Source organism: Opisthorchis viverrini, assembly GCF_000715545.1.
Source record: "Opisthorchis viverrini unplaced genomic scaffold opera_v5_226, whole genome shotgun sequence".
In the NCBI taxonomy this organism is placed as follows: domain Eukaryota; kingdom Metazoa; phylum Platyhelminthes; class Trematoda; order Opisthorchiida; family Opisthorchiidae; genus Opisthorchis; species Opisthorchis viverrini.
Genome location: NW_008751881.1, coordinates 581,149 through 601,148, shown reverse-complemented (window position 1 = coordinate 601,148; position 20,000 = coordinate 581,149). Strand labels below are relative to the sequence as shown.

At 45.2% G+C, this 20,000-nt stretch overlaps 1 protein-coding gene across 1 annotated transcript; it reads left to right on the top strand.

Moving 5' to 3' along the window:
* Window positions 1-12: 12 nt before the first annotated feature.
* Window positions 13-16,562, top strand: T265_08548 (hypothetical protein; the record flags this gene model as incomplete). Its single annotated transcript, XM_009174385.1, has 2 exons — window positions 13-12,535; window positions 16,084-16,562. One exon carries the CDS (start codon window positions 3,582-3,584, stop codon window positions 12,498-12,500), a length of 8,919 nt encoding a protein of 2,972 aa, XP_009172649.1.
* Between the last annotated feature and the right edge of the window lie 3,438 nt (window positions 16,563-20,000).

Sequence of the window (20,000 nt, the reverse complement as noted above, 5' to 3'; positions counted from 1 at the left end):
TTCGTGTCAGAAATGGACCAGCAGTTCGGAACAAGTAAACAAGTGCATTTGGATGGCCGAACCCGCGATAACCTCGGAGATTTGGTCTACCGACTGAATATGCTGGTGTCCACTTGTAACTCACAGCCCCTTACGTTGGCCTTGCAAACATTGTACGAGGTTTCTGTAAATCCGGATACTTATCAATCCAACCAGATTGTCCTCAGTCGATCAGAGGCAACATTGATTCTGCGAGGGCTTGAGCTTGCAAACAGAGAACACTGGAGATCTGTAAGAAACAATACAGTTGGGTATGATGGTCCAAAACATTTATGGTCCGTATCTGAACAGTTAACTCGGCGACTGGACACTGAATTGACGCAAAATAGGCAAGAATATTGCGCAATAGACTTGAAGGAAGCCATGGTAGTTCAGCAAGTCCTGTTGACCGTGTTATCGGTAAGCAACGCGGTACGCAACCCTTGTGAGAAAGCATTAGACGCTAAATACTTCGCCTTTTACTCAGGTCAGCTACGATCAACCACGGATTCTACGGACGATGAACCATCGAATGATATGTTGAGTCCAATCGCTGAAATTTGTAGCTCAGAAACCAGTGTTTGTGAAACGCATACATCGCAGAGTGAAAGATATCCTCCTATGAAACTTTGGTTACGCGATGCAGTGAGCTCAGAAAATGAAAGCGTGAGTGAACATGCAATTAAACGGTCACAGAATAAATCTGCTGTCATTATTCCCAAACACAGAGCTGGATGGGTCAGCAACAACGTGCCGGCTGGGATCTGCAATGCCAATGAAGAGCGACGGCTACCACGGACGTGTAGACAGGAAGAAACACAAACAGTAAAAGTTGAAAAATCCGTCGCCCAGTGCATGGCCAGATATTTCCAAACCGAAATGTTAGAAACGATGCCCAAAACAAACGAAAGAGAAGGTGTGGACCAGAGAGAACGGATGGAAGAGTTATTTCATAAAATAACATCACAGATTCAAGATAACACTGAAAGATACGTTGAAATGACAGGGCCAGAAATGGAATGCATATACAGGGCACTGAAGAACGATAACAACGAATACGCCAACAGCATGAATAGTATTATCCAAAATTACAAACCAGGAAAAATTTCACCAAAAGAACAACCATTCAACGCAATCAAATATGAAAACGACAACCAAAAAGCCCCCTTAAAAATTTCAGAACAAGCACCGGAAGAGATAAACACAGCGCTGCAAACAGTACAGAAACGAGTGCCTAGTGAATTGACGCCGGAACAAGCCAACGAAATTGTCACGAGCGACGCTCTCCCGAGCGGTTCAGTCTAGTGAGACACACCTTGCTGAATCAACAGACCCCAGTCTGACTATTTCGGCTCAACAATCGGAACAGCTGAACAGTTTGCTGCAAACAGTACAGAAACGAGTGCCTAGTGAATTGACGCCGGAACAAGCCAACGAAATTGTCACGAGTGTTCTGAAGCTCGAATCGGCCATTCCACATTCTGCCCTTGTTCCCGTGGTGAGGACGGCGAGGGCCATGCAATGCAATCCACACTACGCGACGCAACTGCCCATTCTAGCGAGTCAGCTGCAGAAACTGTGTAGTGCCACCACGGCAGTCCACACACAAGCGGTTCAGTCTAGTGAGACACACCTTGCTGAATCAACAGACCCCAGTCTGACTATTTCGGCTCAACAATCGGAACAGCTGAACAGTTTGCTGCAAACAGTACAGAAACGAGTGCCTAGTGAATTGACGCCGGAACAAGCCAACGAAATTGTCACGAGTGTTCTGAAGCTCGAATCGGCCATTCCACATTCTGCCCTTGTTCCCGTGGTGAGGACGGCGAGGGCCATGCAATGCAATCCACACTACGCGACGCAACTGCCCATTCTAGCGAGTCAGCTGCAGAAACTGTGTAGTGCCACCACGGCAGTCCACACACAAGCGGTTCAGTCTAGTGAGACACACCTTGCTGAATCAACAGACCCCAGTCTGACTATTTCGGCTCAACAATCGGAACAGCTGAACAGTTTGCTGCAAACAGTACAGAAACGAGTGCCTAGTGAATTGACGCCGGAACAAGCCAACGAAATTGTCACGAGTGTTCTGAAGCTCGAATCGGCCATTCCACATTCTGCCCTTGTTCCCGTGGTGAGGACGGCGAGGGCCATGCAATGCAATCCACACTACGCGACGCAACTGCCCATTCTAGCGAGTCAGCTGCAGAAACTGTGTAGTGCCACCACGGCAGTCCACACACAAGCGGTTCAGTCTAGTGAGACACACCTTGCTGAATCAACAGACCCCAGTCTGACTATTTCGGCTCAACAATCGGAACAGCTGAACAGTTTGCTGCAAACAGTACAGAAACGAGTGCCTAGTGAATTGACGCCGGAACAAGCCAACGAAATTGTCACGAGTGTTCTGAAGCTCGAATCGGCCATTCCACATTCTGCCCTTGTTCCCGTGGTGAGGACGGCGAGGGCCATGCAATGCAATCCACACTACGCGACGCAACTGCCCATTCTAGCGAGTCAGCTGCAGAAACTGTGTAGTGCCACCACGGCAGTCCACACACAAGCGGTTCAGTCTAGTGAGACACACCTTGCTGAATCAACAGACCCCAGTCTGACTATTTCGGCTCAACAATCGGAACAGCTGAACAGTTTGCTGCAAACAGTACAGAAACGAGTGCCTAGTGAATTGACGCCGGAACAAGCCAACGAAATTGTCACGAGTGTTCTGAAGCTCGAATCGGCCATTCCACATTCTGCCCTTGTTCCCGTGGTGAGGACGGCGAGGGCCATGCAATGCAATCCACACTACGCGACGCAACTGCCCATTCTAGCGAGTCAGCTGCAGAAACTGTGTAGTGCCACCACGGCAGTCCACACACAAGCGGTTCAGTCTAGTGAGACACACCTTGCTGAATCAACAGACCCCAGTCTGACTATTTCGGCTCAACAATCGGAACAGCTGAACAGCTTGCTGCAAACAGTACAGAAACGAGTGCCTAGTGAATTGACGCCGGAACAAGCCAACGAAATTGTCACGAGTGTTCTGAAGCTCGAATCGGCCATTCCACATTCTGCCCTTGTTCCCGTGGTGAGGACGGCGAGGGCCATGCAATGCAATCCACACTACGCGACGCAACTGCCCATTCTAGCGAGTCAGCTGCAGAAACTGTGTAGTGCCACCACGGCAGTCCACACACAAGCGGTTCAGTCTAGTGAGACACACCTTGCTGAATCAACAGACCTCTGTCTGACTATTTCGGCTCAACAATCGGAACAGCTGAACAGCTTGCTGCAAACAGTACAGAAACGAGTGCCTAGTGAATTGCGGAACAAGCCAAGCGGTTCAGTCTAGTGAGACACACCTTGCTGAATCAACAGACCCCAGTCTGACTATTTCGGCTCAACAATCGGAACAGCTGAACAGCTTGCTGCAAACAGTACAGAAACGAGTGCCTAGTGAATTGACGCCGGAACAAGCCAACGAAATTGTCACGAGTGTTCTGAAGCTCGAATCGGCCATTCCACATTCTGCCCTTGTTCCCGTGGTGAGGACGGCGAGGGCCATGCAATGCAATCCACACTACGCGACGCAACTGCCCATTCTAGCGAGTCAGCTGCGAGATATTTCCCATGGCTTTCTTGGGCAGTTTGTGGGTGCCGATATTTTGGATGAATCCGTGTTATCTGCTAATTATTTTGGACCTTTTCTCGATGGTTACTTGAAATTTTCCGATGTTTTGGTTTCCTTCGTTTTCCTGGATCGATTCTCGCATCTTTCGGACAGGATTCTTTTAATGGAATCTATGCTGATCTCCGGTTTTTCCGACGTCCTGAATCGGAGTTTGCGTCTCCTGAGCGCCGCCTTTCCTAGTTATGGCGTCTTTAGTTTTTTAATGAATTCGTCTCAGTCGTGTGACGATACGTCTTTCGCTTTAATCGCGGACGTCGTTCGCAAACTACAGGAAGACTTTCAATTTCGAAGTTCGCTTGAAGGTATGCACCTAACCCTCCATCATTTTGCGAATAGATCTGACCTGAATGTGTCCGACTCTGAGAGAATGCGACTCATTGACATGATTTGTGCTGGTTTGATTCATATATATGCATACAATGGCGCTATACAGAGAGACGAAGCCGCCTTGTTGGTGGAACTGATTCAACGTATTTCAAGGCGCACTGATCAAAGGATCGATAAATCTGACCAGTGTATCTTGGGTTGGCTTTCTCAAAGACTAACAAAAGTCCGCCGAGACTTGTCAACTTTACACAAAGATGAGCTACAACTACCGGAAATAATACATCAACTGCAGACTGCTTTGGATCAAGCCAACCCGAACAGTCAGTGGGTAATAGTCAATCCTTATTTATTTGCCGCCCTTCTCACATCTGGCGAGATTGAAGACAATCTTGATGTACTTAAAGCAAATCTCTTGTTTTCTATGAATGAAATGTACTTATTCTCAGACGTCAAACTCAGTCGAGTACAAATCAAACTTTGGCTGCAACGTCTAACCTCAATGAACGAAGGAATCGGTGAGAAAGCATTATTACACTCAGCTTTGACAAGGTCAGCGCAGGAAGAATCACATTCGGTTGTCCAGTTATCGCAGATCAGTCGATCACTTTCAACGAACCAGGCATCCTCAAAATCCATTGAACGCACTCCTCTTGAAGGCACTTTGGAGTTTCCGCTGGATGAGAACGACTACCAGCAAGCCAAATTGGATGCTATTTCAAACCTGTCACATGTAGATCGTCTAGGATCTTTTAGTTCAACCACAGTGTACGAATCCGCTTTACAAATACGCAATCTTTTGTCAACTGTCGACAGTTATGATGAGTCTCAAGGCTTGGTTGTCCTAACCAGAAAGGAATGCGCAATGCTGGCCAACGGACTGCAATGGTGTCTTGAAATTGCAGGAGTACACAAGATAGATGATCACCCATTAATCCAGTCCGTCATCAGACAACTACATCTGGGCAGGCGTCAGTCGGATGGTTGGGTGCTTACGATAGGCGTGGTGGAAGATATAAAACGTTTTTCTGATCAGTGTATAAATGCTCATCTGCAAGAAGCAGGAGAACAGGTGTTACAGATGGACAACGAATCAATGTCAACGGAGACTAGTCATATACCAAACAATATTCCCACGGAGCTTTTCAGGGATACGCACGATAATTTGGAAGAACCTCTTGGTTTACGGGAAATAAGGAGGTTGGCCAAAGTGTTGGACGAAACGGAAGATGTAATTGTTCGGAAGTCAATTGCTGACCATCTATTGAATACCTTGGAAAGATTGAGCAACACTGAACGAAAGCACAGTTTACTGGAATATGCAGCTTGTTTGGCGCATTTGATGGCCATCGAAAACAAGCTGTTAAAAGAAAATGCAAATGTCCTTGAAAGTGGTGATAGGTACTCTCTTGCGTATATATTAAGACTATGCAAAGCGATACCTGAGATTTCGATGGATGAGACGCAGGCAAAAAGCATCGAACAAACGGTTGCTGAATTAATCCAAGGGACGAATGCTCCGAATCACACAAGAGACACCAATCTCGACCGATTGGCAAACCATCTTAACTTTGCCATTACCAATATCGCCAAGCTGCTCCAAGTTAACCTAGAATCACCTGACGCATATTCTGTCGAACGGGTTGAAACTGATTCGTCACGTATTCCGCTGTTTGCTACCTTGCTGTGGACAGCAATCACCCATAAACCGAGCAATTTAGCTTCGACGTTATGTAATTCACCACTGATGAGTCTGATCATCAGAATTGAGCCTAACCTCAAAGAAACGGTTGAATTTTCTTTACAATCGTTAGAGAATGAATCACGTCCGAATCTATGTTCACTGTTATCGGAGGCCGTGAAAGAAGCGGAGCATTTTGCAGCTAAATGTCAATGTTCTCAACCGGAGGATCTTGCGGCCCTAGTCATGCATCTGGCACACGTGAGAGAGTTGGCGAGGTGCCTAGGCATATCAACCACACCAACTATCACTGCAGTCATCGACGGGTTACTTGACCAATTAGTGAATGACGAGGATGTGCCTGCAGTAACGCTGGAAATGGTGAAGGAAGAATTGGCAAACACGGCAGCATTGTCACGTGATTTGGTCGAAGATTCCCTTAATGGAGCGCTGCTAGAGGTTAACAATGGCAAGTTATCGGAGTCTGATCACCCGACCGATGGTGGGAATACCAACTCAGAAAATGCCGTCCGACTGGAGGGTGTCAGCAACGAAAAGGTCATCGAAGCACTGGGCATGACCATTATGTGCAAAAAGGCGAAACTTCCAGTTAAATTGGGATTCATAATTGGATTGATGGAAAAGCTGCGTAATTCTAGTGACAATGCCTTGACGCGAGACGAGCGTTTGATAGTTAACCAGGTCCTCAGTAGTGCCTCTGACTCGGCCAAATCGGAACAGTTCGAGACCACACTGGATAAACCAGGTACGTCGTATCTCGTTGAATGTCCCAAACTGGCTCACCTTGCAGAAGGGAAGGTGTTGAATCCAGTGGAAGCTGCACAACTGTTTGATGACATTACCGGAATCTTGAACTCTCCATCAGCGACCGGCTCATTCTCAGAGGAACTCTGCAATAAACTTCATTCAGTAAAAACCAAACTGCTACGTGCTTCAGTCAGTGGTCAGTCAGTTGACGTAGGTAGTGTCGTTAGTGCACCAGATGACCTCCGCAACATACTGGTCAACGAACTGGAAAAAATAGAAGAGAAGGAAAGTAACCAAATCCGACAAGATCTGGTTGAGCGCCTTCAACTTTTCCGAATGTATGCCTTTGAAGACCCTGCCAGAGTTAACAGGATTGGCGACAATAGACTAAGCGTACTGAAGTACTGCGGAAATCTCGATACTGCGGATGCTACCCAACGGCTTGATCCTAAGACGACGGCACTTCTTCATCGATGCGTCCTCGACCAAATGCGAAGATATCCACCACTGATGAGCACAATGCTTCCGCTTTTGGGAATCTTGGTCGAATTGGAAGAGAGTAAGGATATCACCGTCAGCACAGATAAACTTGACGAAAAGACGCAAGAACAGCTCTACGTACCAATGGAGATTTCGGCCGCTGATCTAGATATTGTGACTACCTTCCTAAGCACTCCAAAAGGTAGTCCACCCAACCTGAGCGAACAGTTAACTGCTTTATTTTTTGTTCAGCGTACGATGGATGGTGAAGCCCTCTGGCCAGCTGAAGCAAGTTTACTGTTGTCGGGTCTAGAAACACTGGCAAACTCCAGTGACATGGCAAGAAAGAGGATCATAAACGAACTTGAAGGAATGAAATCACAGTTGCTAAAACACTCGTTTATGCAAGAATCTGTCGAGGATATCTGTGACGCAGCTGGATTTGAAATAAGCGACGCTGACTGTAAGAAACTGCGCTCCCTACATCGTTTCTGTGAAATCCCAATCACACGGAATGCGCGTCAATTTGTTGAGCGAATTCTCCGAAACACGCACGAAACATATACTCGAGGAAACGACATCTCCCCTGACCAACTACTAATGCTACACATATTTGTCCTCTACCTAGCACGGCAGAGAACTCTGACTCCTAGGGAGCTCGCCATGCTCAACCGATTGATGGTTGCCATTTCTACGGCTTCGATTGACGACGAAACGCTTTGCATGCTCAACAGTTTGTATGAAGAGGGTAGAGTGTTCATGCTTCATGAGACCCATACGTTAGAAATCGACTCCATCGCCATGAATGAGCTGGTTGAACCAACTCCTCAAAACTTATGTGGATTTATTCCAGACATGTTGGAGGAACTACTTGGAGCAAGTGACATAGAGAAGCCACTTCCGTATGGCTGCACGCTTTTGTTGACGGGCATGTTACACACTCTAACACTGATGTATAGTCAGCTTGGCTGGGAGAAGTTGGCCCCAAAGTGGATTATTCATCTGAAACGACTCGTTTGGCGGTTATTGGGAACTGCGCTACTAAGACAACCTGTCAAATTGGATGTCAGAAGTCGTGCTTTAATATCGATTGCTTGCAACAATTACCGTGACGTCCTCAAACAAGCCCTCCTGGCACAGACCGAAGATTCACTACACAGATTGGAAGCAGCTGAAACTACCGGTTACCTCAGTGCCACTGATAAGAAGCAATTTACAGATACCATCGGTTTGGTGTTAACAAGTCCCCTTAGCTATCACCTAACCCCGAACTTGTGTGGCATGTTAGCTCAGGCAAAAGAGTCGCTTTCACGATGCACTGACCAATCTAGGTTGTCTGACTACGAACTGCATTTCCTTTCGCAAACTTTTCAAAGAATTCGAGAGAATATCGACAATCAGGATTTGGATGTGGTTACAACAACAGACCTCATTGTTAGCTTACAAACCGCAGAGCAGATTTTAGATAGGGTAACTTCAAATGGATCGAACGATGAAATCCGCTTGTTCCAAAAAGATGCAGCCATCCTGAATTCAGCTTTGGAAGTACTGAACAATCGTTCCTATCAACAAGGAAGCTTGCAATCTTGGGATTCCGATGATTATTCGACGATTTCAGACGATTGCCGTGTGGTTCTAGGCCTGACGCAATCCTTTCTAAGTTCAGTACTGACCACCACTGAAGGGACAAATTTTTCAGGCGATCGTGGTGACTCGATTCGACTATCAGATAATGAAATCGATAAAATCGAGGAGCTAATAAACTTTTGGAAGCCCCGCCTAGCCCTGGAAGCACAACACCAGAGAACAGCGACTATCCGAAAATTGGCTGTTAGTAATGAATGTGATCTCACCGCCGATATGACTAACTCTGAGTTGAGCAACGCCATTCAGCTGACAATCGCAAATGGACAATTTATGCAGCCTTATGATGCTTGGATAAGTGTGAGGGCCTTGGAAGAATTGCAAGCGGATCCTGAGATGGACTATGTCAACATCTCAAACCCTCTACGTGATGCTCTGCGTCTAGCCATGTGCCCACTGAGAGATAACACGAGTACTTCCCTGGTTGACGCTAACGTTATTTCAAGCCTCACATACTTGCTGAGCCTTCTACCCTCTATGTTCGCTCAGTATTCGTCGGGCAGCCTGTTTGGTGTGACGATCTGTCCTTCAGATGCTGCTGCTTTCGGTACTTGTCTAATGACAGTCCTTCAATACGGGTCTACTGGCCGCCTGTCGCCAATTCCCCAGAGAGCCATGCTGCAACAACATGAACAACGCAGTCTCTGTGCCGCGGCAAACTTGGAAAATTACGAGTTAGACTTATCCGAAGCAACTGAAGTATCCGAACTACTGGAAGAAGTGAAAACACAGCTTGGACGTTTGGTGCATCGGGAACTTATTGACCTTGTTGCTTCTTTGACCACATTAGAGGAGCACACGGATCCTGATCCAGTTTTGCGCACACTGGAACCAGGTGAAAAACAGTTGCTAATACATATTCTTCGTATCTTTATGTTGCTTGGAACTCCAGATGCAGGGCCACAAAGTCAGCGAAGAAACCTTCATGGTCTGCTGGACTATCTGATCTACGCCAGACCAGCTTGCATCACAGTAAGCCAACGCTGTGAACTCCGACAGTTGTGTGATTCTTTTGAGGCCGCGCTTTCCCACCCAGACCTACCAGTACCGGTGCGTGTTGGACGAATACGCAGCACATTACAAAGTCTGACCTCCAACGAGTCCGCTCGATTCAGTATGCTTGCCAGGCCTGTGCGAGTTCATCCGCGTGAAGCAATGCTCATTTTGGATTTGCTACGGCAAATGATTTCGGCTACTGGCATTCCAAGTTCTGATACCGCCTTACTGCAAGCAGCACTTGGGCATAGCGTCGCTAGTGGGCAAACCTGGTGCCAGTGGAGTGCGATCCCCCAGGAAACAAAAAGTAGAATATTGGCACACATTTGTACAATGATCGAAAGCCTGATAGACAGAATGAAGGATAATGAACAGCTGACTGACCAGGAGGTATCTAATATGGAGTTAGTCGCAATATGTGTCAACAGACTGCTGCAGTCCATAGAGGAGAAAAGGCCGGCCACAACCATTCTATCTCTCCTACAGGTTATCGGTCATTTGTTGCCAAAGGAACCCACGATATCAGAAAAACATAGACTTCAAAGAAGCACCCGTGTGGAAGAAGACAGTTCTGAACAGTACGCTTGTGAGAATTCACTGGTGCGAAGGATGGAACAGGTTGAACGTGATCTTAATTCTTCCGAATACCTTTTCAACTCTGAGGTCGTCGCCAGTATGCTGGAAAAAACGCATTATGTCAAACAGGCTTTAGAAAACTCAAAGACTGATGCAGAGGATCAGAGAGCAGTCCAAGAACTTGAAGATAGCATTTTCAAAATAATTATTGAATGTCCCGAAAACGGTGAGACCAAGTCAGCTCAAACTCGATCTTGTTCGTTATCACAATTGAGACCTTTGTTAACACAAGTTCGTCAAATCTGCAGAGGGGCTGAAAATGTGCTTCCCGCTAATTCGACTGTTGAACTACACAATCCACCAGAAAGTTTTTCAGAACCCGAAAACGTTTCACCGTCCATGTTGGTACAATTCGGTCCCACAGTCGAACAAGCTTATGCGGCTTTTGGACGTTTGATCACACCCTGCACTCCCAGAGTCATGGAACCTGCAGAGATTGCCGAGTTGACTGCATCCGTCGATATTATACACAGAGCCACCCACCAAGTAACACCTTTGTACAAAGACCAAGTTCAACTGTCTCCCACGGAAAAACAGTTGCTTCAAGATTTGCAACGCGTAGCTGACAAGGGTGAAACTTATTTCATGGATGATAGCTCAATTGAACAAATCCAAAGTCTGGGACAACGACTAATGACCCCAATTCTTCAAGTGAATCGTGACTTATTAAAGAAAGGACTGGCACTGTGGTTATCTGCGTCTATCAATGGAAGATTTGTATTCAGTAGCACGGAAACGTCACAGCTTCACTCAGCTCTCTGTCTGGCACGGAACACTATTACCAGGGAGAAGCCAGGTGACCCTGCAGATGAATCACTGCGTATGATTGACAGGGTCATTGAGCAGTTTTCCACAACTGTGGATTCCGGAATCGGGACAGAATTAACTGGACCTCACAGTATGGGGCCTGTTGTTACGGGTTTACTGGAGGATGCCCAAAGAGTCCATGAATCGGTGAACTTATCTTTGTCGGTGTTCAGCACGCCTCCGTCCAGCATATCTGAGTGGTGCAGTAACTACCGAGCTGGTGCAGATGACAGGCAGTTTTTTGCCAGTTCGAGCGTTTTTCCATCTAACTTGACAGATGAATATGCTTCTCAAAATCTGCAGCCAGAAGATCAACCCTCGGCTTCTAGGTGGCGAAATGAATTACCAGGACCTCTTTTAACAGCTTCAAAAGACTCTTCCAACCCCCCTCTTCTTCATCAAATACGTAGTCCCAGTCTACAAAAACCTGACCGTGACAGAGAACGAAAAGGACACAGAAGCAGAAGATCCATCTCTGGTGGACCCACGCGAGATCTAGCATCGCCACTCAGATCAAAGACTCTGGCTGAAGCAGTGAGTGAGGAGCAAAAACGCCTCAAGACGTGGGAGAAACTTGTTGAAGCGCGTTTGAATCAGGCATGTAATCGAGTGGAAGACCTCTTGGCAATGTTTCCAACGTCAAACAGTGATGAAACTCTGAGTGAAGACACCTCCAGAAAGGAGCGTTTTGATGAACTGCAACGACTGCGGGAGGAAGTGATATACCTGAAAGAGCAACTGCGACGTGTTGTTCATCAGTTGGAAGAGGCTGAACGAAAACAACAGAGGCAAGCGCTTTATGTGTCATCCTTACGTGAATTGATTGGACGGCAAAATCGATCCACTAGTCAGTCAACATCCACACAAACAACGATCCCAATATCGACTGCAGATCCGAAAACCGATCAGTGCTGTACCTTTCCGCTCAAATCAACAGATTCCCAAAAATTCAGACTATACAGAAGCACTGACTGTCTTCAAGATCCATCTTCTCGGCCAGCGCAACCTTATCGTTCCAATGAGTTTTCTCGCATACCCCTAGATACAGAGACTTTCGACTTTTTGATTGGTCCTCCAAGGCCACACCGATTATCTTCGCTTGATCGATTACACGAGCTTATTGAAATTCGGCGAGCGATTGTTGCGGGCTCCAGAGAAGAACTCTGTCGGTTAGGGGCTTATTCAAGCCTACCTCCACTGAAATCTCCCCATCCCTTACCCCATCAGCGTACTTCGCAAACCTCAAGAGATTATATAACGAATCCGTGGTTGATGAAGATTCTTATGGACCAACAGCGAAGTTACACGGATCATCTTCTTGGAAGGTCTAGTTATGAGCAGCACCAGAGCAGCCGAGTACTAGATGCTCTCGAACAACGATTAGCACAGCTGGAAGAACAACTTACACCACCCGATAGTCTTTCAAAGGCTAAATTGCCAAGTGATAACCCCTGAAGATCAAGTGAAGATGAATCTACCTATTGCCGGAGGTAGGTTTGGTATGTTGCAATATTTTTTATATATCTTTCATTAAATAACCGCTGATTTTCCTGGCAAAACTGCTGCAAATCACCGTCGCTTTTCAGGTGTTGTTCCTCGAAATCTTCGACTATGTACTCATACATACTAATATGTTGTACAAGTTCTGCTCCTCAAGCATGAGTATTGACAAAATAGCGGATTTTCTTTAATATTTGAGTCTTCCATAGCTCGGCACTATACAGCGAGCAGTCTATCCAATTTAAGACATGATATGGTCTCATTGGGCAAATAAATATTTAACTAATATAAAAGCTTAAAGGAACAGCATACTGTAATAGAATTGGTCAGTAACATCAGTCAGCATAATCGTTCTACAGTTCGTAGAGTCACTTATGGCTCGGTAGAGGAGACAGTTTGGCTCGGGGAACTAATGGACCGTTTCAGGGTCTGTGCTATCACGTGATGGCTCTGGGGACAAAAATTTTATTGTGGTCGACCTGCAATTGCCTCGGATGTTGAGATGGCCTTAGAGTAGAATTAGAAAGACTGGGATTAATCTGTTTATTACCACAATGGAACTAGTCACGTGGTTTAGTTTATCAGAAGGCTCAGCAGAACTTAGGGATAGCCACCGTGAATACATCCCACAGCCTGCAGGACACACGAAATGAACGACTGATTCAATGTATGAAAAATTATATGCTAAACGCACAAAGTAAAAGCATATCTTTGAATTTCATGCATCCAGTTATCTTTATGTATGGGTAGGATAAAAGCACGGATATGACCAATTGTTGAAGGTTTAGTTGCTTGACAGTTGCGTCGTAAACCTTCAGTCCCCAGTCAGGGTGACGGTATCAGTGCGTCGCCGTGAGGCGGAGTGGAACTGTGCGTTGGTGGATGTGCTTCGGTTGTGGGTGTGTGTGAGTTGCCTCTGAAGGGGGTGACCTTGGAATAGGGTCGGTTTTCTTGACTGTCTTACTGACTGGACTTTTCAATGGTGGTCTAAATGGCCGGCGTTCAGGTGACCAGGTGATTCGTACCTTGCGACGTGTGCCGGGCTGGCCCCGTAGTTGATCTCGTTGTCTTATCCGTTTGTCCGATGCCCGGCCGTATTTGTGTTATTCGATCCAGCCTGTAGAGTAGTTAAATGGGTGGCTGCATTGGAGTGGCTGCATTTCAACGTGTTTTCGTAGAGTCACTTATGGCTCGGTAGAGGAGACAGTTTGGCTCGGGGAACTAATGGACCGTTTCAGGGTCTGTGCTATCACGTGATGGCTCTGGGGACAAAAATTTTATTGTGGTCGACCTGCAATTGCCTCGGATGTTGAGATGGCCTTAGAGTAGAATTAGAAAGACTGGGATTAATCTGTTTATTACCACAATGGAACTAGTCACGTGGTTTAGTTTATCAGAAGGCTCAGCAGAACTTAGGGATAGCCACCGTGAATACATCCCACAGCCTGCAGGACACACGAAATGAACGACTGATTCAATGTATGAAAAATTATATGCTAAACGCACAAAGTAAAAGCATATCTTTGAATTTCATGCATCCAGTTATCTTTATGTATGGGTAGGATAAAAGCACGGATATGACCAATTGTTGAAGGTTTAGTTGCTTGACAGTTGCGTCGTAAACCTTCAGTCCCCAGTCAGGGTGACGGTATCAGTGCGTCGCCGTGAGGCGGAGTGGAACTGTGCGTTGGTGGATGTGCTTCGGTTGTGGGTGTGTGTGAGTTGCCTCTGAAGGGGGTGACCTTGGAATAGGGTCGGTTTTCTTGACTGTCTTACTGACTGGACTTTTCAATGGTGGTCTAAATGGCCGGCGTCCAGGTGACCAGGTGATTCGTACCTTGCGACGTGTGCCGGGCTGGCCCCATAGTTGATCTCGTTGTCTTATCCGTTTGTCCGATGCCCGGCCGTATTTGTGTTATTCGATCCAGCCTGTAGAGTAGTTAAATGGAGTGGCTGCATTTCAACGTGTTGGTTGATTGAGTTCGTCTTACAGTACCACGCTTCCGGAAATTCCATCACTTGTTGGTGCCTCTGCGCGCAAGAATCTTCACTTTTTCTCGTACTGAAATGTCAACTTTTCTAGTCCTCAATGATGGAAACCAAAGAAATCGGATCGAAACTTCTCACGGTCGTCTTGTGTTGGCTTATCTGTGTAGACAGTTTCCTTCTGGTTTGTTTGACAAACTTGCTGCATCTACTGTAATTTAAGTAGCAGCCAAGATCGTTTTGGCTGCTTTGTCCAGTTTCATCCTTTGCTTTTGAAATCAATCTTCCCAAGATTGCACTCGGATTGTGAGTCATTGGAATGCCTTGCGGTAGCGACATTTTTGCAACCAACTCAGTTACGTTCTTCAAATGAACTGAACGCTGTTGGTAAACGGAAGGTCGGCGGCTTCAGTCCGTCCCCAGGCGTCGCTTTATTCCAACTTCTACCCTCTACATTTCTAACTTCTAAGAATTTACACAATGCCTTTTTAGTGATAAAATGCTATGCACACCCGACCCGCTCTAAAATCCACGCAAGGGGCTAAGCAACTTCACAAACAGATACCTTCAATTAGGCAGAGTTATGGTGAATCAGCTCTGAAGTCTAAATGCACAGACGTAACAGAGAGCGAATCCACTGTAGCCCAGTCGGTAGAGCACCGTCCGGTAGACGGAGGTCGGCGGTTCGAGTACGTGCGTGTTTTCGCCACCTCACAAGTAGTTGGATTTCTTACTTCAACATGTCCGAAGCATTTTCAGCATCCTTTTGAGCGCTCACGTCTGCCCTTTGGTGACCACCCACAATGTCCAGGACCGTTAACTTGGTTTGTACCAGGTGTCCACCCGAGCTTGCTAAAATTTGGAGAAAATTCCACGATTATTCACGGTCATTTCGGCACCGAAGGGATTCACTACATGGGTTACGTGATACGAGACTTAACGGAACAGATTTGAAACCGCATTGATGTAGAAATCTGAAACTAGACTTGACCTCATTGGTTTTATTTGTTGTTGAGCAACTGTCGGGAGGGAGACTGTAGGGCCAGATCAGAGGAAGCTTCATTTCGTGATTTTTAGGGCGATAAAGGGCTTCTTTTAACTTGAGTTGAGTGAGCTCCCCGTATGCAGCTTTATTTCTTTCACTCGGTCTGCTGATTTGGTTACAAACCTTTCGGTATTAGAAGACATGACATCACCAGTGCGTAGTTGATTGGCGTTTCATCTTTGTTTACTAATGCAGTGTACATACGTGGAAAGTTATTTTCATATTGTCCACCTTGGTATTCGTTCCTATAATGAATGTAATCAGCCATGTCAATGAAAACTCCGAACCATCCGATCAGTTCACAACCTTTGACGATCCACTGATTGGTAAAACTTTCGTTATGGGGCATTGCTCGTACGTTCAGAACCCAAGTTTCGAAGCTGCTTGGTTCGGAAACAACCTCTGCTACTTTTTACCTCGATAGAGTTTCTTCTACGTGACGAGAATTGCTTTTAACAGTAGTTCTGTAAACCAATGATCTAATCCAATGTCTTTACTCTATTTCAGAACGGATACTACTAAAGGCTCCTTTTCAAGCCCGATGACAGACAACCAGATATTTGTATCTATGCCTCTTATGTGCTTCCATCGAAGTTATACTGTGCATTTCACACCGCGCTCTTACGGTGCAACTGAAAACAGCTATTTGCATTTGGCTTCCCCATGTCGCACATATATGCACTTTTATCACTAAAAATGTACAGAATTACCCTTCCTAAGAAAACACTTACACCTTCCTCCTACAATGATTGGGCTCATTCACTATGTCCTTTTTGCTATGCTCCCCGCTATCCTTTTTTTTAATTCACGTTAGGAACGCAAACCAATCAGTGACAGACACAGGCTTCCTTTGGTCAGCATGCAATGCTATCTTCCATTATTTCTTTACTTGAAGCATCGTTTAACTTGTATAAGCCTTGTCATACACATACAGCCCAGACTCTGGAAGTTTGGCCGACAATGACCGGATAATAAATATACAAAGCAAAGTGAATTTCGACCGTTTGTTTCTCCGTATGTCAACACATTGCGTAACAACGCGCATCTATCCATCCATATTCCCCCAAATCGTGCGAAGGAAACTGTGGCAGTTTTAACCACAGTACAATATTTACGCTCTTTTTACAGTTGAAGATGATGATGATGATGATGATGACAATACTAGTGATATTCTCACAAGGTGAATTCGCATCAATCTACCTCCGGAATTTGCTGGTGTTCCGAATAGAAGTCGGAACGGTTATTAGTCCACGACTTGAGTTCTTATTGCAATCTGCCTTATCGTACGGGTTACCGTCTGGAAGGGGATATCGTAAGGACTTCAGCAGCAAAAACTTCGCAAAACATAAGAAGTTCAACTAGGTTGTTTATCAGAATCGGATCTAAAGCACCCTGTGGAAAGTACAGGGTACTGTCACAGTTATTCCAATATTCATAGCATTTCTCCTGTAGGTGAAGCCCATGTACGTTGAAAAGATTAGAAGCGCTGTGCAGCCGTTTCATCCCTATTGGGAATCGTCAGCAGCGACCATCTCACGAAATTACAGAATGTTTCAAATCCGCGACCTCGTTGCTAATAGTTTGAATAGCTAACAGCTCTTACACGAGTGGATGATCAGCTGAGCGAATAACGGGATCACATTACGTAGAGGTCGCGGGTTCGAGACTGGAATTTTGTGAGACGATGATTCTCGATAAGTATGGACCAGCTATGCACTGCTTCTCGGCTTTTCAACATAGACTGACGTCACTTACAGGACGAAATCTTCGGTAAAGTTCCCAAACCACTTCTTATTTCCAACAATTTGTAACATTCTCTGGGGCGTGTTGAAAAGAGAATTTCGGGTATTTTGTGCCCAGCAGAGCTTTCTTGCAAAACGCTCGGGTTTTGTGTAAACCAAACACGTGGCAGTACTGTTGACCTGCTGTGGTTTTGGCTTCCTGTAGCGTAGGAGCTTGCCACAGTTAAGAATCACAGAGCGTTCGCTTCGACGATTACCACTGTCAGCAGAGGTTCGTCTGCTCTCTGCGACAATGTAAAAAAGCGAAGTAGAACTTTTCATAAGGCCGGTCACTAAATTGGACAATGGTTAACCACAAAATAGGACTTAACTGTAAATCAGCAGACATTGTATTTTGATCAAGTTAGGTTCAACCTATTCACACTGGTATCGAAGGGATCGTTCTATGTTGAGGTAAACGCTAGGCATCTGGAGATAAAAGAGTAAGAACCGTCGGCTTTCTTTCAAATTCGTAGTTGAAACCATTAGGAATGCGAATCCCTTCGATTGATTCAAATAGTTACCGACCTTCCAACAGCTTCATCTGAGGCTATTGCATCTATGTATGAAAAGCATCACTTCAAGATTCCACTAGAAATCGCCGAAAAGTGAGAAATCAAAAGCTGTGCAAATTTTACTCTTATGATGGCAAAAAGTACGTCAAGTAAAAGATCTTTACAATGCTTATAGCTTTGATTCATTAGTTGGGGTGTTAACTAACCTGGGCGATGAAATCTTTGCTGATATCATTTAGGATAGGAATTCCGCTTACTCCTCTATGGGAATATCACCCTCTTTTATTGTATTTTCAGGAGGCGAAACTTTTAGCCTGAGAGAAACCGTAACAAGTCGGTTTGCTGCATCGTTCTTAATCCTAGTATTTGCCAAGTGACAACGTCATTTAATGAGGTGAATTTAGTCCTTGATCCACTTCGACAGACTTCGCTCTGTCCAGCGGGGTGTTTCTTGGCGAACTGCTTGATACCCTTGCACCTGGTGCAAAATTAATAATGGGATACAAGTTTCAAAAAATGAGGCTATCAGTTCAAATAAATAGGAACTTCAATAAAGACATAATTTGCCAACTTTCCAAACACTGTTGACTGAAAGCGGTTTGATAGCTATGCAAGTAGGTGCTTGTAATGTGAAATAGTCCGTGAAAGGTGATATTGATCAGATCGATTATCACTAAAGCTAGACGTTTCGGTTTTCCTACCACAGACTTGTGTCATAAGCATAGTTTTCCCATAAACGGCCGGTACTTCCTTGATAGAACTAATTTGGATTAATTTTAAACATGTCTCTAAGCTTCAAGTAATCAGTTGGAATGCAGAAGACACTAGCTCAAAAAGGTCAATCACCCTGGCCACCGTACCACAAAAGGGCTAAGCCACTTCTGAAATATTGTCCACCGTAAATTGTAGATTCACATCTCTTGTTAAGTAATATTGTAGGGGTGAAAATTACCACCAATCAGAATAGGAACTCTGCTTCCTCTATATGACAAAACATGTCAAATCGATACGATGTCTAAAAACCCGTCTGAACCAGAATTCGGTAGTCTCTGGCATGTGATTGGGGTTTTCCCAATCGGGGGTAAAATAATATATGTCAACTAGTAAGATCCTACAATCACTCGTTTTCAAATCGCATTGGTTTTAACGGAAGACTCAACTGAACCCCAGCAGAATCCCTCGTTTGTGACACTTTTCAGTTGGTATGATATTGGTACAATATTCGAGATATCGCATTATATTTTATTGAGGGAAACTAAACACGAGTGTTTAGAAAAGCCAGTAGGGTGCAACTCAGAATATTTGACGAATTTCGTAAGATTCGCGTTCAAGCAGAGCATACGTTTGACGGAACTGCGCCTACCTGATAAGCCCCAAGAAGGATGAAGCCGGCCGTGGGCAGCCGAGGAGCTTTCAGAAACCTTGTAAATAGTTTCCCTCAAGAAAATAATCTGACTCAACTTCAGCCTCTGGCAGCTGCATGAAGCACCCCAGTTGAAATCTTGGAGGGGTACAGACCTTCGAAAAGGCTGATATGTGTGAGAATACGTGCGCTCAGCTGGGTACTTAAGTAAGGCTTTTGAACAAAACGGGTGAACGCTATACAATGTTTCCTAATGAAATAGAAACTGATGCGAAGTCACTTCGATGCTTCGATTTGTGGGCTGGCTTAATGTTAACATGCATGTTTCATAGGATGTGTCCAAATGTGGGAAAATGCGAGTTCATGCCCAGCGAATGCCTAATGATCCATAGCAAAGCCAAACACATTTTAGATTTATTCCATGAAAGACTAGTATGTCACTCAAACTGCTTTCTACCTGCAAAAGTTGTCCTACCCTTCTACAATACCTAGATTTAGAACACATAAAATAAGGACTTCCGAGAGCAAAAGAGTTTTTTTTTATTAGCAACCGCCTCCGGAAACACACAGACGCTTAACTGTTGCTGATTTTCAAATTTGAAATTTTTTTGAGAAAAGATCCGAGAGCAAAAGAGTATTTTTTTATTAGCAACCGCCTCCGGAAACACACAGACGCTTAACTGTTGCTGGTTTTCAAATTTGAACTTTTTTTATGAGAAAAGATACAGGGATAATTTTACGGTCATTTTCACACGTGATGCACGC